The following is a 23,479-nucleotide window of genomic DNA, read 5'->3' on the forward strand; positions in this document are numbered from 1 at the left end:
GGATGCCGTCAAGCTGAAGAAGGAGGCCTATCAGGCCTTTTTGGCCTGTGGGACTCCGGAGGCAGCTGACAGGTACCGGCTGGCCAAGCGGACTGCGGCTTCGGCGGTCGCCGAGGCAAAAACTCGGACATGGGAGGAGTTCGGCGAGGCCATGGAAAACGACTTCCGGACGGCTTCGAGGAAATTCTGGTCCATCATCCGGCGTCTGAGGAGAGGAAAGCAGTGCACCATTAACGCTGTGTATAGTGAAGATGGTGTACTGCTGACCTCGACTCGGGACGTCGTGAGTCGGTGGGGAGAATACTTCGAAGCCCTCCTCAATTCCACCGACACGCCTTCCTTTGAGGAAGCAGAGTCTGGGGACTCTGAGGTGGGCTCTTCAATCTCTGAATTGAAGTCACTGAGGCGGTTGGTAAGCTCCTCGGTGGCAAGGCCCCGGGGGTAGATGAGATCCGCCTGGAGTTCCTAAAGACTCTGGATGTTGTAGGGCTGTCATGGCTGACACGCCTCTACAACATCGCGTGGACATCGGGGACAGTGCCTCTGGATTGGCAGACCGGGGTGGTGGTCCCCCTTTTTAAAAAGGGGGACCGGAGGGTGTGTTCCAATTATAGAGGGATCACATTCCTCAACCTCCCCGGTAAAGTCTATTCAGGGGTGCTGGAGAGGAGGGTCCGTCGGGAAGTCGAATCTCGGATTCAGGAGGAGCAGTGTGGTTTTCGTCCCGGCCGTGGAACAGTGGACCAGCTCTACACCCTCGGCAGGGTCCTCGAGGGTGCATGGGAGTTCGCCCAACCAGTCTACATGTGTTTTGTGGATTTGGAGAAGGCGTTCGACCGTGTGCCTAGGGGAGTCCTGTGGAGGGTGCTCCGGGAGTACGGGGTACCCCTTGGTAAGGGCTGTTCGGTCCCTGTACGACCGGTGTTAGAGTCTGGTCCGCATTGCCGGCAGTAAGTCGTATTCGTTCCCAGTGAGGATTGCACTCCGCCAAGGCTGACCTTTGTCACTGATTCTGTTCATAATTTTTATGGACAGAATTTCTAGGCGCAGCCGAAGCGTTGAGGGTGTCCGGTTTGGTGGCCTCAGCATTGCATCTCTGCTTTTTGCAGACGATGTGGTGCTGTTGGCTTCATCAAGCCGTGACCTCCAGCTCTCACTGGGGCGGTTTGCAGCTGAGTGTGAAGCGGTTGGGATGAAGATCAGCACCTCCAAATCCGAGACCATGGTCCTCAGCCGGAAAAGGGTGGCATGCCCTCTCCGGGTCGGGGATGAGATCCTGCCCCAAGTGGAGGAGTTCAAGTATCTTGGGGTCTTGTTCACAAGTGAGGGTAGGAGGGAGCGGGAGATTGATAGGCGGATCGGTGCAGCGTCTGCAGTGATGCGGACTCTGCACCGGTCCGTTGTGGTGAAGAAGGAGCTGAGCCAAAAGTCAAAGCTCTCGATTTACCGGTCGATCTACGTTCCTACCCTCACCTATGGTCACGAGCTGTGGGTCGTGACCGAAAGAACAAGATCACACATACAAGCGGCCAAAATGAGTTTCCTCCGCAGGGTGTCCGGGCTCTCCCTTAGAGATCGGGTGAGAAGCTCGGTCATCCGGGAGGGGCTTGGTGTCGAGCCGCTACTCCTCCGCGTTGAGAGGAGCCAGTTGAGGTGGCTCGGGCATCTGGTTCGGATGCCTCCTGGACGCCTCCCTGGAGAGGTGTTCCGGGCATGTCCCACCGGCGGGAGGCCCCGGGGTCGACCCAGGACATGCTGGAGAGACTATGTCGCTCGGCTGGCCTGGGAACGCCTTGGAATCCCGCCGGAGGAGCTGGCTGAAGTGGCTGGGGAGAGGGAAGTCTGGGCTTCCCTACTGAAGCTGCTGCCCCCGCGACCCGACCCCGGAATAAACGGAAGATAATGGATGGATGGATGGATGTATGTAAAAATAGGCTGGACAAAAGTATTGGCACCCTTTGAAAAACCATGTGATACTTCTTCTAATGTGTGTAATTAACAGCACCTGTTACTTACCTGTGGCACATAACAGGTGGTGGCAATAACTAAATCACACTTGCAGCCAGTTAAATTGGATTAAAGTTGACTCAAATTCTTTCCTGTGTCCTTGAGTGTAACACATTGAGCATGGAGAAAAGAAAGAAGACCAACAAACTGTCTGAGAATTTGAGAAGCAAAATTGTGAGGAAGCATGGACAATCTGAAGGCTACAAGTCCATCTCCAAAGACCTGAATGTTCCTGTGTCTACCATGCGCAGTGTCATCAATAAGTGTAAGGCCCATGGCACTGTGGCTAACCTCCATAGATGTGGAGGGAAAAGAAAAATTGACGAGAGATTTCAAAGAAAGATTGTGCGGATGGTGGATAAGGAACCTTGTCTAACATCCAAACAAGTTCAAGCTGTCCTGCAGTCCTAGGGTACAACAGTGTCAACTGGTACTATCCGTTGGCGTCCGAATGAAAAGGGACTCAGAAAGATCCCACTTCTGACCCAGAGGCATAAAAAAAGCAAGGCTGGAGTTTGCCAAAACTTACCTGAGAAAGCCAAAAATGTTTTGGAAGAATGTTGTCCAGTCAGATGAGACAAAAGTAGAGCTTTTTGGATAAAAGCATCAACATAGAGTTTACAGGGAAAAAAATGAGGCCTTCAAAGAAAAGAACACGGTCCCCACAGTCAAACATGGTGGAGGTTCCCTGATGTTTTGGGGTTGCTTTGCTCCCTCTGGCACTGGACTGCTTGACCGTGTGCATGCCATTATGAAGTCTGAAGACTACCAACAAATTTTTCAGCATAATGTAGGGCCCAGTGTGAGAAAGCTGGGTCTCCCTCAGAGGTCACGTGTCTTCCAGCAGGACAATGACCCAAAACACACTTAGAAAATGGTTTGAAAGAAAGCACTGGATACTTCTAAAGTGGCCAGCAATGAGTCCAGACCTGAATCCCATAGATCACCTGTGGAGACATCTGCAAATGGCAGTTTGGAGAAGGCACTCTTCAAATCTCAGAGACCTGGAGTAGTTGGCAAAGAAGAATGGTCTAAAATTCCAGCAAAGCATTGTAAGAAACTCATTGATGGATACGGGAAGCGGTTTTTCGCAGTTATTTTGTCTAGAGGTTGTGCTACTAAGTATTAGGCTGAGGGTGCCAATACTTTTCTCCGGCCCATTTTTGTTATGTGTAAAATGATCATGATTTTTTTTCATTGTCTTTTGTGTTTTTTTCATTGCAAGCAAAATAAATGAAGATATTACTACCAAAGCATTTGTAATTGAAATTGAGCATTATCTGACAGAATTGCAGGGGTGCCAATACTTTTGGCCAACACTGTAGTTGTGGTTTCAAGATGTAGCAGCAGAGAAAAAGTGTAGACCTGTAGCGTTAAAATCAATAACATATGAAGACAGTGACATTGCAGATAGGGGTAAGGGGACACATAAACATTTTTCAAGGACACTAAGCCCAATATTCAACAGGCAATTAAGGTTTAAAGCACCCTGTCAAAACATCTCATCCTGACACAAGTTTTACCGATCCACATGAAATTTGAGTGAGCGTATCTATCAGGACATGACGCGCTAAAATGTCTTGTAAATTAAACTTAAATCAGCCATTTTAGAATGAAAAAAAAAAAAAAAAACCTCCCTTGAAAAGCCAGCCATTTTTGTTCCAAGTTGAAATTTGGCAGAATCCATGGCTTCAACAAACAAACATTTGTTAACAGTACATGAATGCATCCCACATTTGTGGAAAGAAATATTTGACTTTATTTTGTTTTCTTCTGTAGCTTTTCATGCTCATTTAAGTCAGATTAGAACGGTTAAAAACAATAACACTCAGAGAAAATTACAGATGGTGAGCCACTTTGTTTTTCCACACTCTCTGATGAGCCTGCTGTGAGATATTGAAATTTAAAGGGACACACACACACCCACCCACACACGCATTCAAGCTCAGACAGGCCTGCCCTTACACTTGGATGGAATAATAATAATGATTGCGAGCAGACCAAAAGGATACCGGTGGCTCTTTTTTTCAGCTCCCCACTGTGCCGCTGTTTTCCCTGTAGCCACTTGAAATTCCACTCACTAATGTTGAACTTCCACAAATGACCTTTGCCGCCTGGGCCCGCTTCAGCGGTTGCGGGCAAACAGGCGGCTGACCGAGAGCAAGGATATACATGGAGGAAGCGTTCATAGAAAGGTTACCTCCCAAATATTGGTTCCAATAGTCAAATGTCATTTTAAAGAAAGCTCATGTATGGCTATATTTCATGTTTGGAATAGATAAGTTTGAGTCGCTGACGTTTGAACTGGCATGGATGGCAGTGAACTATAATGTAGGAATGCACCAAAAAGAAAATTCTTGGAAACCAAAACAAATTATTATCAAAATATTTTCATATTTATATAAACAAAACTCAATTAAGCCAATTTTTATTCAGATTTTTATCTTTATTTAGATTGACAAAAAATGTATTTGATATTTGTTTGGTACTAACATTTTTTAACAATGCACAACATAAAATAAGATTAAATAATTCACATTACTTACTATACATTAAATGATCATGTACATATTGTGACATCATTTGTGGCCAAAAAGTGGAGGGGCAGTACATTCCGTGGCAAGAGCTGAGGAATACAGACAATTTGGCCACCAGATTCGAGATGCCATCTCCCAGCATGCCACACATCTCACACAGGTGTGGCTGTTTTAGCCACTTGATTAAAGATGGTCTGGATGAGGAGGCAGAGTGTGGAGTAGAAGGAGGGGAGGCCAAGATGGAGAGAAATGTACTGTGAGACCTGGAAGAAAGATTTTGTTGACATTTGAGAACCGACTTTGGTGGACCCGATTAGTACAGTTCCTTACAAAAGTCCTGTCGCTTATCCATTTTGTAGAAACAATTGCTAATAACCTTACTTTTAAATATTCAATTGGTTTCAGAAATGGCTCATATGAAAGCTAAGACCCTCCCAAATGATGTTGAGTGTACAAAAATATATTTGTTTCACTGAAAAAAGATTTATCATTTAATGAAGACATAAAGGTCAAATTTTGGCAAGACAAAAGTTTTGTCGCCTACAGAAAGTAGTGTGAAAATTGAACAAAAATGTACTTTAAATACAAAAACATGTTACATAACATAAGCGCATTAAGTAGTGGTGCTGTGAGATCCAAATTTAATGTTTTGTATGACTTCCATGGGCTTGAAGGACTGCATCCATGCGGTTCGGCAAGGATTCATACAATTTATTGAAGAAGTCATCAGGAACATCAAAGAAAGCAGTCTTTCCCAGAGTTCATCAACATTCTTGGGTTTCGTCTTCCATACTTCCTCTTTCATCCTATCCCAGACATGCTCAATGATGTTCATGTCTGGTGACTGGGCTGGCCAGTCCTGGAGGATCTTGATCTTCTTTGCCTTGAGGAACTTTGAGGTAGAGATTGAAGTATGCGATGGAGCACCATCCTGCTGCAGAATTTGTCCCTTTTTATAGTTAGAAATCAGGGGTTGCGTTAACCGAATATTTTCCGTCGTTGACCGGTTTTTTAGAACGGTGATGGAAAAAATTGAAGTCCATCTGTCATTTTGACAGGTTGCAATTCACACCCCAGACCACAGGGTGGCGAGTGAGCATATTAATTAGCTATTGTCTCTCTTGATGCATGACGTCGTTGGCCTTACTCGGAAAAATGTCAAGGCAACTGAGTGTTTGCCTGGCACGGCCAGATTGTTCTCCCTGTATTTTTCAAACACTGAGAGAAAAGAATGGGACCCAGCCCATTAACGGCCTCTCGAGTAGGTACAAAATCAATCGACAAATCAGATTTGTGTATTTGCGTGACGTGTTCTTCACGAGCAACGTCACTCTTGCGCACCAAAAGTCGTCTCTACAAGAACACGGATGGCGAACGGGAGAGCCGAGAATATGTTCCAATCCGTGGTAAATTCAGTTTTAAATGAGCTAAAACACATCGACACGGGTCATTGACAACAGTCTGTCTCGCGCTAGCCATGTTGAATAAACTCCGCTCTCCACGTATGTTTACTTCCGCGCGCAAGTCCCACGTCCTGCCCTCGTCGCTTTGCTAACGGCACCTCTGCCCGTCGCTGATTGGTGCACTCCGCTGTCTGTTTGCCTCTTGTTAAGCTTGTTCGGACAGCATATTAATTAAAAACGAATGAAAACTAAATACTATTGAATATGTCATTATTATCATTTTTAAAATGTAAGTGACGGGTAAAAATAGATTATGACCGGATTTTTATGACACTGTCAGTCAAAATGACAGACAACGAAAAAGTCTAGCGCAACCTCTGTTAGAAATGTAAGAGGCAGCTGCATTGTTGGCGTGGCCGTCAAAGCTGACCGAGTGGAATCACAAACAGCTTTTTTCATTGAAAATTCGTGTGATTAAATCCCTGACTTCTTTATAGATATGGACGTGAAACAGTCTCAATTATTGGTTAAAAAAAAAAAAAAAAAACCGAGCAGTTAGCATTTATTTTACGTAAATATAGCGAACTATGATGCTAGTGAGTAAGCAAATGTAGCAGACGCCTTATGAAACTTATGAAAACAAATAGCTTTTTCCGTTAAAAATTCTTGTGGATAAATGCTTAAAACCCCTAAATTCTTCATAGATATGGGCGCAAAACAGTCTAGATTCTTGGTTAAAAGCATAAAAAAAACAACAACGCGCAGTTAGCGTTTATATTACGTAAATATCACGAACTATGATGCTAGTCAGTAAGCAAATGTAGTGGACGCCTTATGAAAACAAAGAGCCTTTTCTGTTGAAAATTTTTGTGAATAAAAGCTTAAATCCCTGAATTCTTTATAGATATGGATGTAAAACAGTCTCAATTTCTTGGTTAAAAGCAAAAAAAAAAAAAACGTGCAAGTACCATTTATTTTGCGTACATATTGTGAACTATGAAGCCAATGCCATAGCGGCTAACTTCTCCCATTGATTTTTTTTCTACGTTTCAAAATGCATGCATAGTACAGAAAATAAAATAATTGAATCCTCGAACAAATCACTCCTGAGACTTTTTGCACCTGAATCCGGTGTTAGATCGCTGCATGCTTTTGTTTGCGAATAACTCCTCTTGATGCTGGGTTTGGGCAGGCCCCATACTTGAAGGCATGGCACAGTGTCTGACGGATGTGACCCATCAATGTCATTATGAAGTCTTTGCATACACAAAATAATGTATAAATAATACATACTCTACATTTATTCTCTCATACGTTAAGTGTGTAGGAGGTGTAAGTGTAGATAAGTACGTAGATGAATATCAAGTGCGCATAAAAACTTGTTTTTAGAACTCTTTTAATTCCTATAACAAGAATACAAAGTCTGCGATACACTGACTGTGTGAAAGTTGAGTCACAAAGTGGTGAGGGATTACTGTCATAAATAGTGTGTGCGTGTGAAAATTATTCCCCAAATGGTAATATCATAATATGACAGGTTGTGCAATGTTTTTTTCTGAAATTTGCATGAGCGTACTCAGGCAGAGGACAGTAAAAGTGTAACTTGAACATTGATGTCTTTCTTGCTGGCTCCATCCCATCAACTACTGTACCACTCCTTAACCTTTCACTCTCCAAACCACCTCCAAAATATCCAGACTCTCCCCTCATCGCAACTCTCCTTCAAACACCCACATTTTGAATGTAACCAGAGGTGTTTATATACTGTAGCAAGCTGTCAATACGTGCGGCAAAATCTAAAGCTCTTCCTGAAGCAATCACGTGGTACAGCTGGGCAGCGAAGCTTCGGACGTCATCGTTTTCAGAACCTCCCCTGAATGAAGTGAGCTTCGGTAAGCGCTTCGCGGAAACGTCCCTTCATTACTTGACACACGCTTTGAAGGCACCTCGAGACATCACTATGGAAACCGCTCAATCCACTATTTAACTCAGTACTTCTCAAATAGTGGGGTGGACGCAGGGGGGTGCAGAGCGATGCCAGGGGTGGCGCATGTGACCTCAGAGAACATACTTTTTTGCCGTACTAGAATAAAGTGTAATTGCACATCCACTCTGGGTGGCAGTGGCGCGCTCATTTTCAGAGTGTGCGCAGTATTTTTTTAAACAAAACGAGCACACAGCAAAGAGCACTGGAGATATGAAGAGCTAAGTCGAGGAAATATGACGAAGCGTAAGTAGCGTTTGGCTTTTGGGTTTGACTTTTAATACAGTGGGAGTCTAGGAAAGCCCAGTCTGTGTCTAAAAATGTTTGCAACGAACAGCAGGAAGCCAAATCAATTAAGATGTCACTCAAATGAAACAATTAAACCCTAATCACATTGACTAGCCACTTGATGTTTTTTTTAGCAAAGACATCCCGAATATTGCCAACAATCGTCCCACTTTGTGTTACATCAGTAAACCAGCAAGCACTGTTAGCATCATATAAGGTGGCATACCAAGGTGCTCAGTGCAACAAAAAAAAAATAAAATAAAATAAAACTTAAAAACTGTCCCTCTGCCCAATGACACTCTTGTTTTTGTTCTATTAATTTTTGTTTTTTCGGTCAAATGGTTTAGCATATTGTTCTTATCACGAGTTAATGTTGCTAATCAATTTGAATGTATTATTATTTATTGATTTTATTAAATTTTATTTTTTTCAGTATTTAGTCAAAAAATTTACCTTAAGTGTATTTTTACAGTTCAGATATGCCTTTTTTTTATTTTTAATTTAAATTCAGGCAAAGAAATACACTTTAAATCTTTTCTGTTACAAGCAAAACAATGAAGGCAAAGTTATACTTTAAGTTGATCTACATTTTTTATTTAATATTAGAAAGGACACAATGTTATGCAGAGGTGTACTTATAATAATAGTAATTTTATAGAAAAATGCTACTATTTACAGAGGCGGCAGCGAATTGGGGTGGGGGGCGCGAAACGTTTACGTCTTCCTGGCGGGGTGGGCGGAACAGAAAATAATTGAGAAGCACGGGTTTAACTCAGTAATGAAGCTGTGGCCATAGGCGGATCTACTATTCAGACGAAGTAGACGATCGCCTTAGGCCCCCAACCAGTAGGGGGCCCCCAACCAGCTGCCCTTGCCCCAACGAGCAACAGCTTGGGCCACCGGAGCCACCAGCACCCCCAACTATTCGTCATGTATTATTATGTCAGCATACCAAACAAACAAATAACAAAACAAAAAAGAGCCATTTGAATGCTGCATTTATATTATGTCTCCCCACCACACACGCACTACAATGGACTGTTCCACGACGACGGACTGAGTATCAGTCGCTTCATTTAGCGCCGTTTAGCATCGCTTAGCTCCGCTTAGCTGTTCGTTAGCTTCCCTTAGCTCTCCTGCGGTTTTCACGCCACTAAGCTCGCTATTTTTACAGCTCACTTGCTACTTTGCACGTGGGCTATCGTTTATTTCAAACACATGAGCGAACGTGCTCTCCTTGAGAGCCAAAGTGCAGTGAGTGAGAAGTTGAGAAGAGGCCTCTTATGCCTCTTTTAACTTTCTTCGTCCTCTTCACACCGAACATAAAGTACACGACAGCACACCCTGTGGCGAAACAATGTAGTACACATCCAATCAGTCATCCAATTACACTCAACAGCTGGTGAACAGCAAAAGCACGTCATGTTCGTCATATAAATAATGATTTCTGGAGTTAATCCCACATAGGCTCCAGCACCTCCGCGACCCTCGTGAGGAAAAGCGGTATGGATAATGAATGAATGAATGAATGTTGAGTAAATACTACATAATACAGATTCTACACTAAGAATAGCTTTCAAATGACACTCTTCATGACAAATATGATTGGCAATGAATTATTATTATAATTATTATACTACTATTATATATAGTAGTATACTATAATAATATTGCTAGAATTTTTTTTGAAAGAATTGTTTTGAATAATGTTGGAAAGGCAAAGTCAGTGTTCTGAATGTGTTTACTTTTCGTTCTTTTGCACTAGTAAATACTATCAGCATTTAACCTCATTGTTTATTTGTGAATATTTATTGTTATTTACATGATTATTTGTACTTTAATAAAGAATTTAAGTGTTCCAAAATAGTTTTGTGAATTAATAAGCCTCAACAAAAATTTCATTGCTAAATTAGTAATAAAAAAAAAGAAAATTATTAGATTAGTCGATTAATCGTAAAACTAGTCGGCTGACTAATCAGGAGAAAATTTGTCGTTTAGGACAGCCCCAGTGTACCAGAACATACAGTATTTCCTCAACACCCTTCTCACCATTTTAACCCCTGACCCATGAAGAGGGCCCCTGAATATGTTCGCCTTAGGCCCCAAAATTGCCAAGTCCGCCACTGGCTGTGGCATTGGAACAAAGTGCATCTGGGGCTCATTCCGATCCAGGTTTCTCTCATGTTGTCAAAGGCAAATGACAATTCTACATCTTGAGGTAAAGTGTTTTTATTTTTTGTTGTTTTTTTCAAAGAATGAAAGTAGCTCCCCTGCTTTATCACACTGACGCCTGTTCCTCTGCTCAACAAGAAGATGAGCTGTAACACTGTATACCTCAATAAAATGTGCGCTGACAGATTCTAGTAGTTTAGTTTTAATTGTTTTCACTGCACGGTCTCAATTTATTTGCTTGGAAGAGTGCGAGTTAGTGTCGTAATTACAGATGCATCGGGAGTGCTTGTCTCTCTAGGTCACTGCTCAAAGGGGGCAAGAAGAGAGATCTATCTGGGAAATTGGGAAGTGAATGTCGTGAGTACTATATGCAGTCAAGACTTTCTTGCAAGAGCATGGAATGCTTGCTGTTCCACTATAAGCGCAAATAACTGCGTTGAGCCAACATACCCTTATTCACCGGAGATGTAGCAAAAGAAGTGCACTCTACCGCAATAATACCTGACTGCGGCCGACAGCCGCTACAAACAACGGCCAGTTGCTAGTTGCTACAAACTATGTCCACATGATGCTACAGTAGATATCACATTTATATAGAACTAGATGCAAAAAGACCAACTCGGCGGCGTTAGCAAATTTATAGAGAACAAGATGCGAAATGACAGACTCACCTGCGTTAGTAAACAGCCACCATCTTAAAGCAGTAGACTTCTCAGGAAGGCTCTGTTGTAGCGAACTTTCCGAGCAAACCTAATTTTTAGTTTTTATCTAAAATACTCCTAAATCGGCAAAATCTTGACTTGAATCCATCTTTAAATGACGAAACAGTTTTAAAACTTTCACATGTCGAAAGTAGACAGAAGGGAAATAATGGAATAACGGGAGCAATTTTAACAACTTTAAAATACTTCCAAACCTAGCAAAGGTTACAATCTAGTTATTGCAATATCCGCAATACCCTTGTGTCTAGTTAAGTTTAATGTAAAGAATTGGGCTTGGGCCTATTGCCCCAAAAACCCTTTGAACTTCACGTAGTACAGTAAACGAATTCTTCGCGCCACCGTACCGACAGCAGGCGTGGTTAAGAGGGGCGTAGTTTGGATAAGGCGTGGTTTGTAGAGTGGCTGCAGCTGCAGCCAGACCCTTCTCCTCTGCCGAGCTATTTGCTTTCATTAACGCAACTTCCGGTTTTGATAATGTTTTTTTTTTCACTGAAAGAGTTTTGGACAGAAACCAGATTTTTAGCCACCAAATTTTTGGTGCATCTCTGCTATAATTGATTATAAACAGAGTAATATTGTGTCAATTGTGGGCATGTGCCGGTATGAAATTGTGACGGTATGATAATCTTAAACCAAAATATTACGGTTTCACGATATCACGGTATTACAATTACAGCTCTAAAATGTGTTACTTTGAGATATCTGGGTTTAAAAAAGAAATAATTTTTCCATTGAACAGGATTTTTATTTTTCAAAACATATTAGCAAATTGGAACAAAAGTATGATGTTGAAGTCAATTTAAAAAAATGACAAAAAAATAACTGAAATATTCTAAATAAAACTATAAATGCAGTCCTTGAGGTGAGCCAAAACCCACAGCCACAGGTCAACATTTTTACCATCAGAATAAAAGTAATTATGTTCTGTAAAAAGCACGTGTGTATGACTCGTATCATGTTTACATTATACACACACTCCCTTTCTCAACACAAACATTTGCAATAAAAAAAACACGTCTTACCACCAGTTAACTTGTGGGAAACGTTGATGACAGTGTTTCCTATCCCTTAATTTTGTATAAATGCGATAATCATAGTGGAGGTATTGCCTCCTCGGCAGCCAACCTCTGCAAACATGTTTTATATTTCGGTTGGCCCTCCTCCTCTAAGCCGCGGCCGTCTTTAACTTTTCTGTAGCTGAAGTATTCCCATACCAGTGATTTCGTATTCTTCGGTGGGGGAAAAGTTCAGGGGTTTCACCTCCTCCAGCCATTGTGTAGCACAGTTGACTCACTGACACTGAGCAACAACCGGTGGGGGAGGGTTGAGCCTTACAGCTGCAAGCGAGGGATTTCTCCCTGCATTTTTGGGACATAAAAAATAGCCAATACCGAGGGGACGGTATAACGGAAAATTTTTGCGGTTTGAAACCGTGACGTTTTCATACCACGATATACCTCAAAACCGGTTATTGGCACATGTCTAGTCAATTGTAGACAAAAACCAGTAACCATAGGCAGCATTTGTATGTAATGACTATATACGGCTGGAGAAGGTGTTGTCGGCCGATTTTTACTGATTCCTTTTCAGATTTTTGCACTTTTCTCCAGCCAGAACTAAATATTCACCAGTGATGTTGAAGTACAAGCGCTGCCTTTGCTTTCCAAGGTACAGGCCCTCCAGGGATCATCTTCGCTCCCACAGTCTTTATCACTCCTGGGGGAATCCCTCATGACGGCGCTCCCCTGACCGACTTGCACATCCGACTAGCCTCCAAAATGTCGACTCAGAGCAGTCAAGCAGGAGTCAACGAGGCGTATAAAAAAAGCACAAAATTCTTCTCCGGAGAAGAGGGCGACGGTATTTCTGTCAAGATTCCTGCCTTGAGCTACGCACGCTATAACAACGGCAGCCGAGGCGAGGATCGCAAGGGTCACGCGATAATGAATTCTCAGACAGATGATAAGAGAATGCAGCCTTGCTAGAGCTAGACCTGGGCCATGTCCTTTTATATGGGATATGGGTGGCGAAGCATAAGGCAAATGGATATGTTAGCTGTCATACTATTTTTCACTTCGATTTCTATGGCTTGGCTGTTGCTTGATTTATTTATTTATTTTTTGTATGAGGTTGGGTTGGTACACATATCAGCTCTCACTGTTTCATTGATCAACATATTTGTCAGTCATGTTTTAAATAAGCCTCCAACCAGAGTCTCACTGATCAATGTGGAATTCTCTGCTCACGTCCATTATAGAATGACACACAAAGGTCTCTGTGGCCCATGCCTGAAATTGAACAGTAAGCCAGCCATTTTGGATTGAAGCAGCCATAATTACACAGTTGCTCCCAATCGAAAGTTAGACAAAATAAAAATCCGGTCCAATGCTATTTTTTGCCGATTAAATGTAATATGGTCGGCATGTCTATCAAACAATGTGCGAAGAAGTTGCAATGAGCCGAAAACTGCTCCGTACAATACAAAAATGATCATAGTGTATGACACAATTTGTCTCATTCGCCCATTTAGGTTTATCAACACTCATTTTCAAACTAAACTCAAAACATGGCTATATTAGATTGATCCTGACCAGATAGAAAAGAAAGGACCCACAATCTTTAAAAATGTCTTCCAACAGGCACTGTCAGCATTTAAAAGTGACGCGCCGTCAACTTTTTGCCCGTCCTCTAGGGACTGGCGTGCCACGCCACCGCTTCCATTACGTGGAGTGACAGTTCATAACCTTATCTTTCTGCCCGGGAAAAAAAGCTCCGGTGCTTATGCGGCATGGGGAAGATAAGCAGCAGTATAGAACATGCGATCCCCAGGCTGACGCTGACCTGTCACTTCTTTTTCTCTTTTTTTCAAAATTTTTTTTTTTCACCCCGCCAAAAGCTCAAGATGAATCCGGAGGGCTGATATGAGATGAGTGCATGGCTGTCACGTCCAAGTCAAAGTGTTAATCTCCATCCTTCACCAGTTCTCTACTTGTTGTCAGGAAGGCTAATAGGTGTAGATTCAGATCGCAAAGATCGTCAAGAGGTTAAAGTACTTTTGTGACAGGACAATACTGTTCATTATTTCCAATTCAATGTACTAATCAAGGTAAGAGGTCTTCTACTGATAAGTTGCCCAATGCCATCAAGTGAAACTGTCTTGTTAGGGTCTATTTAAACTAGTTATCATTAGTTTAAATCATTCAGTGACGGCCCAGGTCACAGAGTTTGTGTTCTGGTAGTTAGCAAATATTGAAAACACCTATTGACGGTGAGTTATTTAATTAATTAAATTAATTAATTAAAAAAAATAAATAAATAAAAATAAATATATACTGTATATATATATCAATTTATTATTAGTATATATATTATACTAGTATATATAAATCATAGCTTTTTTTAAAATTTGTGATTTTTAAATATTAATTTATTACTATTTAAATAATGAATAATATTTTTTTCCAAAATGGACCCTTCAATATAGAGTGGTACCTTGACATGAGATCGCTTCGACACATGATCTTTTCGACATCTGACGTAAAATTTGACTCGCCATTTGTAACCCTAACCCATTCTTGAAATACGATGACGCATGACAGCGCCGCAGTTTCTTTGTTTTCCGCGAGACGGACGTACGGCGGATTTTCTTCTGAGAGAAATCAACATAGCTTCCAAGGAGGCTCATGCAGGTGGTGAAAAAAAGGAAAAAGGTGATGAGTACCATTGAAATGAAGATGGAAATGATGCAATAATATGAGCGTGGTGCGCACATCCATGAACTGGCGAGACAATACGGCTGTAGACTGTCTACGATCTTGACGGTCGTCCTCCGACCACCGTTCGCTAGTCTTTATAAGTTAAGGTAATATGCCAAAGAAATCACCAGCTTCATCAGGATTTTAATCCTTTATTTTAGAACTCGTGCAACACAACATGCCTACTGTCCGGCCCAGCTGAACAAAGTGGAAGTAATTAGTCCCTCTCTCACTCTGTCAAGTCAGCCACGTGGTGCGTTCAGGTACACCACACAAAACACATCCGCCACATTAGAACCCAATTTGTTAGATTATTACAGGTATTATTATTATTATTACCATTACGAAATTATTATTATTCCGATTTTTATTCATAATGTTTTTGTTTTGCTCTGTGTAATTGTTTTCCGCAATAGTAACGGCAGCATTTATAAAGGGAAAATCCTGCTCGACCTACGACCATTTCTACTTACAAACACGGTCCTGGAACAAATTAACTTCGTATGTAGAGGTACCAATATATACAGGTAGTCCCGAATTAAGATGTACTCGACTTGCGTGATTTCAACTTCACGACGCCAGGTCTCGTCATCAGCCTTTTTTAACAGTCGCATAAATAGTACTTAGTTCTTGCCATGTCAGGTTCCCCTCCTCCCCCAGCAGCGTTGCCGCTGTCCTGCAGTTCCTGACGGCGTCAGGTCCTACTTTCTTGTTCTCATGCCGCTGCTACTCATGCTTCTCCCCCGGCGCCGACTCCTCTTGCGAGTACCGATCCGTTTTTTTTGGCGGGCTCGCATTAAGAGAGGTGACGCTGGTGACCTGAGCGGCCATGATATCCTCCCTCTCTTGCCTCCCTACTCTTTCCACAGTGCCCTTTTCTCTCCGCAGGCCACTCGCGACTGAAGCCCGAATATTTTTTATTTATTTTTATTTTTTTTAAAGCCCGAAAAGTCATTGAATATAACTTATTTTTTACTTTATCCTATTAATATGGACGTATAAAACATGTTTTTGGACAGTTATTTTGAGATTTTGGGGGGGTAGCTAGGGGTACTCAAAGGTTAATCTAATTTATGTGGAAATTCGGGTTACGTCGCCAGCCTAGGAACGGAACTCAGTCCTATATGAATGTAATAAAAATCATTTAAGATGATCAAAATTCATAGACTTCATTACCTTGGTTATGAAGTGTATGCAAAATCATAATTTAACACCACCCTCTTTTAGGTATGGTTCATGTAATGGACTTCGTGTTGGTTTAGACTCAAAATAAAGTTCACGTTGTTAAACTACCTAACTACGGTCTAGGAGCCTAATTTTCAAAATTAATCTTTTGACATTGATTTTAAAGGACTCCTGTGCAAAACTAAATTGTCCCTAAAATATCTGCATTTAACCAGAATTACAGATTCCCTGTATTTTAGTGGAAGACTTTTCTTGTTGGTCTACCCATAATAGACATTTCCACCAAATTTCAAACCCTTAGATTTTTATCTCTGGGTAAAATTGAATCCTCAATAAGCATAATACATCTGTATCACTTGCAGATATGCTATTGTGGCTGAACAAGACCACACTTGCGGTGACCAATGTGCTGTTCATTTGTGTTTGTGTCTTCTTCCGTGTGCTCCCCGAGAAGCCTTTGCAGGCTAACCAATGAATATTTTACACTGACCTAAAAAAAAAAAAAAACAGCCAGCACGAAGACTGAAAAAAGCTGATACATCTTAAAGACGCGTCTGATATATTATGCTCACATTCAGTCTATTTTTTTTCAAACCATACTCCATGTTGGAGGTAAACAAGTCCAAAATGAATCAATATTTTGTAGATTTTGATGTCCACGCGCTGGTTTAATAAGACTCATTGACTCTCTGCCTTCTAATGAATTTTAAAATGGTATCTAGGAGTGTGTATGTATGTGTGCACCTCACATTTGAAGACCGTGACTGGCAGATCTCATTTGCCACTTAATTTTCAAGAGCGAGCGCCCGTTAGCCGGCGGCGATTACGACTGTCGAACGATGTCGGCGATGTTCCTCCGAAAGAGATGTTCACTTCCTGTTTGCTTCTTGGAAGTTTTGAAAAGCAAATTATTTGATTAGTGGAGCCTATGCCTGGCAAATTTCCTGTATCTTTTGGGGAGTGAAATTTTTGTGGGTCTACGTGGCTGTAGGTTTGTTAAAAGTAACAAAGTATTCATACTGAAATTTTGATTCCAGATTAGTGCTGTCAAATTTATCCCGTTAACAGGCGGTAATTAATTTTTTCAATTAATCACGTTAAAATATTTGACACATTTGACGCATGCGCGGAATGACCCTCATGCATTGCCTCAAACAGATTACAATGACGCTGTTTTTTGCACATTGACAGCTAAGAGGCATAGAGAGGCGAGTGGACACAAGCGTTCATTGGACCGCGCCGTTTATTGGCATAAGCTCCTTCACAACAAACATAAGTATCATTTAGTGAAAGCACTACAAAAATAATATTCCCATCTCTGAAAAAAATAATGTTCACAAAAACAATGCAAAGAAAACTGGCATTCCGAATCAAAATTGCCATGCAAAATACACATAAAACTTACTCAGACTTTGGTCAGACTCATTCAACAACATTCAAACATTCCGTTTAGCTCAACAAATACACTGGATGGCAATATTTAGTCAATTTATAAAAGCGGTCTCATATGTTGTGAAGCTAGCACTCAAATGATCGTGAAATACAACGGATAGACCAGTAAACAGGGAATTGCGGCATCAGTCGAGGGACAAAACACACTCATTGGCTTGATTTCTTAGTAATTTAAAACTCGCCATTAACAACTTGTGTTGTATTTCAATCGCTACCTTACATAGTTAAAGACACTGTGGAAGAACAGCAGGGAGCACAGGTGACGTCACTGCTCGGCGACGTCAACAATGGCGAGCTACTAGTTTATTTTTTGATTGAAAATTTTACAGATTTTATCAAAACGAAAACATTAAGAGGGGTTTTAATATAAATTACTATAACATGTACTAACATTTATCCTTTAAGAACTACAAGTCTTTCTATCCGTGGATCCCTTTAACAGAAAGAATGATAATAATGTTAATGCCATTTTGTGGATTTATTGTTTTAATAAACAAATACAGTACTTATGTACAGTATGTTGAATGTACTGTATATATCCGTCTTGTGTCTTATCTTTCCATTCCAACAATAATTTACAGAAAAATATGGCATATTTTAGAGATGGTTTGAATTGCAATTAATTACAATTCATTTTTAAGCTGTGATTAACTCGATTAAAAATTTTAATCCTTTAGTCCTAATCCAGATATATTTGATGGCGATGAATGTTTATTCAATCCCACGCACTCAACGATTGGCGTCTACCAGTTAACCCATTTGAAGAGTTTTAGTTTATTTTTCGAGAGCCACATGATTGGATATCTGTCATCGTAAATGGCATCGAAAGTGTGAAGTGTTCATTAAAAAAATGTCAACATTATTTGTCATCTGAGAATCACTCCTTACCTTTAAGTCTTTTTTAAACTCTATTTTTGCTCCATTTGATAAACTAAAAAAGTGGCTACCGGGTTGCCTCTCTAGCTTTGGAAACATTTATTTTGCATTTTCCTTGTTAACTAATTGGCTGCCGTTGACAGCGCTAGATCTCCAATCCATTTGAATCAGGAGGGCTGGCAGCGAACGAACATGAGCATTCACAACCTGTCCTTCCAGTTTAAATGAATTGGACGTCTATTGTGGCAGGCAAGTTAATTCTTGGTCGCTTTGGTCATTTTACAGGTCAGTTACGGGTTATCTAGGGTTACTTCCGCTAAATTTTTGGGCAATAGGGAGTAGGTTCCTGAACATTACTGGTATTTTCCTGTTGATTTTGTGGCTTTGTGGGTCATTTCCTGTTGATTTTTTTGGTAAAAAATAATGACCTCCAATAAAGAAACACTGAAAGGTGAAAGGTGCATGATGTAGGATTTGCGCTTCAATTATTCATGAAATAGCCGTGATATTTCGATAGCAATGAAAGAAAAATGTTTTTTGGAAATACTTCTAAAAAATCTCGATGGTTAAGTGGAGATTTTCTCATTTTAAAAGACAATTTATGTATCACAAATTTGTTCCTGTTTTGCTTCCGTGTTCATCATCAGCCAGTTTCCACTCTTCGTCCGGGTTGCCAGAGATCTGAACGCCTCGTAAACTGAGGCTGCAACAACTTTGACAAACAGTCTGAATAATCCCTAAACCCAAGCAAAAAACAAAACAAAACACATTGTTACGAATTACAAAGGATTCAAGACAAAAAGAGAAGCATAACAAGGATATGCATTCGTTTGGCTTGGTTGTGCTACGTTTTTTAGCATATAGATCCATTGACCGAGCCAAAGATAAAGTATATTTAGTCGGTAATTGACATTCAAGTGGATGGAGCGATTAAATCGTCTTTGTGGATGCTGTCATTACAATACCAAATGATATACAGTGGGGCAAATAAGTATTTAGTCAACCACTAATTGTGCAAGTTCTCCCACTTGAAAATATTAGAGAGGCCTGTAATTGTCAACATGGGTAAACCTCAACCATGAGAGACAGAATGTGGGAAAAAAAACAGAAAATCACATTGTTTGATTCTGAAAGAATTTATTTGCAAATCATGGTGGAAAATAAGTATTTGGTCAATACCAAAAAGTAATCTCTTTGTTATGTACCCTTCGTTAGCAAAAACGTTTTCTGTAACTCTTCACAAGCCTTTCACACACTGTTGCTGGTATTTTGGCTCATTCTTACATGCAGATCTCCTCTAGAGCAGTTATGTTTTGGGGCTGTCGTTGGGCAACACTTCATTCTATCCTTTACACAGTCGTCACATCAGTCGTCCTGGTCCCTTTGCAAAAAAACAGCCCCAAAGCATGATGTCTCCACCCCCATGCTTCACAGTGGGCATGGTGTTCTTCGGATGCAATTCAGTATTCTTTCTCCTCCAAACATGAGAACCTGTGTTTCTACCAAAAAGTTTAATTTTGTTTTCATCTGACCATAACCCATTCTCCCAGTCCTCTTCTGGATCATCCAAATGCTCTCTAGCGAACCGCAGACAGGCCTGGACGTGTACTTTCTTCAGCAGGGGGACACGTCTGGCAGTGCAGGATTTGAGTCCCTGGTGGCGCATTGTGTTACTGATAGTAGCCTTTGTTACTGTGGTCCCAGCTCTCTGTAGGTCATTCACTAGGTCCCCTCGTTTGGTTCTGGGATTTTTGCACACCGTTCTTGTTATCATTTTGATGCCACAGGGTGAGATCTTGCATGGAGCCCCAGATCAAGGGAGATTATCAGTGGTCTTGTATGTCTTCCATTTTCTAATGATTGCTCCCACAGTTGATTTCTTTACATCAATCGTTTTACCGATTGCAGATTCAGTCTTCCCAGCCTGGTGCAGGTCTAAAATGTTGTCTCTGGTGTCCTTTGACAGCTCTTTGGTCTTGGCCATAGTGGAGTTTGGAGTGTGACTGACTGAGTTTGTGGACAGGTGTCTTTTATACCGATAATGAGTTAAAACAGGTGCCATTAATACAGGTAACGGGTGGAGCCTCATTAGACCTCGTAAGAAGAAGTTAGACCTCTTTGACAGCCAGAAATCTTGCTTGTTTGTAGGTGACCAAATACTTATTTTCCCACTCTAATTTGGAAATAAATTCTTTCAAAATCAAAAAATGTGATTTTCTGTTTTTTTTTCTCCACATTCTGTCTCTCATGGTTGAGGTTTACCCATGTTGACAATTACAGGCCTCTCTAATATTTTCAACTGGGAGAACTTGCACAATTGGTGGTTGATTAAATACTTATTTGCCCCACTGTATTTCTTTGCCAGTGTGCTTAGACATTGGGAAAAGTAGCCCTTCCTCACTTCGGTCATGGTGACAAAAACTAACTCTCACCTCGTAACACAGCTCCTTTAAATTGTCATTACTAAATGTTGGCATTATTACATTAAAAACATCTTGCATGAAAATTAGGGAGGACTCGTCGCTTACCAATTAGTTCTTTTCTGGCATGTTTTCCAATGTGAAGTGATATTCTGGCAACCCGAAGGGAGGGGGCATTTTGTGCTAGTTAATATTTTGATGTCATTTCAGTACCATTTTTTGACATTGTGCAATGTCAATAAATAAAAAATATAAAGATTTTGCCCTTTTTATTATGTAGTATTGAAAATTACAGCAAGTATTTTAGTATGGTGACTAATTAGAGATCAACCGATATAGGTTTTTCAGGACCGATACTGATTATTAGTAGTTACAGGGGCTGATAACCGATTTTTGGAGCCGATATTTATTTGCAGTAGAAGTGTAAAAAAAAAAAAATTGAATAATACAAACACTGAACTTCATTGAAATGCCTAAAGCAGTCCAGTCCTCGAGAGCTGCTATCGAACTTGTTTTCCTTGTCCCCCTCCTTTAACACACCTAAATCAAATGATCAGCTCTGCAGGAGCTTGAAAACAATCCTGTTTGTTTGATTCAGGTGTGTTAAAAGAGGGAGACATGGAAAACAAGCTGGATCGCGGCCTTCAAGGACCGGACTTGCAGACCCCTGGCCTCAAGCATGTTTATTGAATCACAAAAATAGAAAATAGATTAGAGTTGGCGTGGTTCAGTGGTCGAGTAATGTAATTTTCGGACTGTTAGCCGCTACTTTTCTCCTTCATTTTGAATCCTGTGGCTTATAGTCCAGCGCGGCTTATTTGTTGATTTATTAGGGTTGATAGGTAACGCTTTATTTGACAGCAGTGTCATAAGACGGTCATAATTATGACATGACACTATCAGGGGCATTGCTGAACACTTATAACGGATGTCATTAAGTGTCATCCGGCAAATTATGCCACTAACTCCATTTATGTACAGCGCTGATCTTTTACATCAATTCAGAAGTGAGATAATTTGCCAGATAACACTAAATCACATCTATTGTAAGCATTCATTAATGCTTATGCCAGTGTCATGTCATACTTTTGATTGTCTAATGACAGGCATATGGTGCTACTGTCAAATAAAGTGTTACCAAATACCATAATGAGTTATTAATGAAACAACTGGAGCAGTAACTGAAGAAATGATAAGCACAGAACATGAATTTTGATTGTTATTTACATCTGTAGCGCTGCAATGCATGCTAGGAGGCATGTTGGACAACAACAGTGTTGACAGCCGGTGGCAGCAGAGGTTGACTGTCTCCCCCAAGGGAGCAGTGATGACCAAATGAACCTGCTTGAAGCAATGAACACCAAATGAACCACCGTGAAGCTTTGAACCAATTAGCTGCAAAGCTTCATGGTGGTTCATTTGGTTTTATGAAAGTTGTATGATGCCGCTGCCACATAAAGTGTTACCGGCTAATCTTTTGGTATAAATATCCCATAATACGGTGAGGACAGCTGCGGTTTATAGTCCAGTGCGGCTTATCTGTGAACAAATGTCATTTTCGTGTCAAATTTGGTGGGTAGCAGCTTATAGTCAGGTGTGCCTTATAGTGTGAAAATTACGGTAGTCATTCCACAACCCAGAGGTTGTGGGATTGAGTCTCCGCCCTGATGACCTCGTCTAAGTAGCCTTGAGCAAGATACTAGTTGTTAATCCTTGTGCTGAATCACCAGTAGGTAGATGAGCATATAGTGTGAAGCGCTTTGAGGGGCCTTAAAAAAGGTAGAAAGGTGCAATACGTGTAACTCCATTTACCATTTAACAAATTAGAGGATGAGGTGAATGCTAGTGCAGGAGAGAGCTGTACGGCTGCATCAAAGCTGAGATAACCCAGTTTTAAATCAAAATTTTCATATCGGCCGCTCGGATTAAACAAAAGGCAGATACTGATATACTGTACGTCAAATTTCTAAATATGGGGCTGATAATCAGCCCGGATGATAATCGGTCACTCTCAAGTGACAATAGTACACGCCTGCAAAATTTCATGCTTCCTAATCAAACTTCCCCAGGACAAGATTGAAGGCCAAATAACCAAAACGTACTGGAGTTTGATGCAGAAATCAGTAAAATAATTGAAACTTTGTGTTGGTCCTCACAGGGAAGCCTCCAATGGGCTGCCTTGCTGTTTGGGTCGTGGTTCTGGCTGCCTTGTCAGCCTACAGCCAGGCCGCGGACCAAAGAAGAGGCGACATGGGTGCAGCGAGGATCCAGCAGACATCCTTGGAAATGCCATCCACGGTAAAAGAACATGTGACCCTTATTTACTCTTTTTAACCGTCAGAATTTTTTTAGATTCGCCTATGATATAACATTGGGGCCACAATTTTTGTTGAGTTAGATCTAGGAGGTGTTTTTAAATCATGTCACGTAAAATTTTCAGATTATACGAGCCCCAAATTAGTGTATTGTTGTCAATTGAAGCCAATGAGTTATGAAATCTCAACCACAAAAACCAAAAGAGACTAAAGCTTACATTGCCAAGCACTATAAAGCGAAGTCTTTCAGTTCTCATAAAACCTTCCGGCATATAAATGCCATGTAAAACCTAAAATTATTCAGCATAACCAAGGTGCCACAGAGGTCAAAGCTTTAATTAAAGCGTGTCTAGCGCATTTAAC

At 41.0% G+C, this 23,479-nt stretch overlaps 1 protein-coding gene across 1 annotated transcript in view; it reads left to right on the forward strand.

The window, feature by feature from the left end:
• The window catches only part of fstl4 (follistatin-like 4), a 291,975-nt gene that overhangs the window by 12,165 nt on the left and 256,331 nt on the right, over positions 1 to 23,479 (forward strand). The window contains exon 2 of the mRNA XM_057821868.1: positions 22,960 to 23,099. Coding sequence (XP_057677851.1) covers positions 22,971 to 23,099 — 129 coding nt within the window. The 5' untranslated portion in view covers positions 22,960 to 22,970. The remainder of the gene's footprint in view (positions 1 to 22,959; positions 23,100 to 23,479) is intronic.

This window comes from Corythoichthys intestinalis, chromosome 18 (genome assembly GCF_030265065.1).
Source record: "Corythoichthys intestinalis isolate RoL2023-P3 chromosome 18, ASM3026506v1, whole genome shotgun sequence".
Lineage (NCBI taxonomy): Eukaryota > Metazoa > Chordata > Actinopteri > Syngnathiformes > Syngnathidae > Corythoichthys > Corythoichthys intestinalis.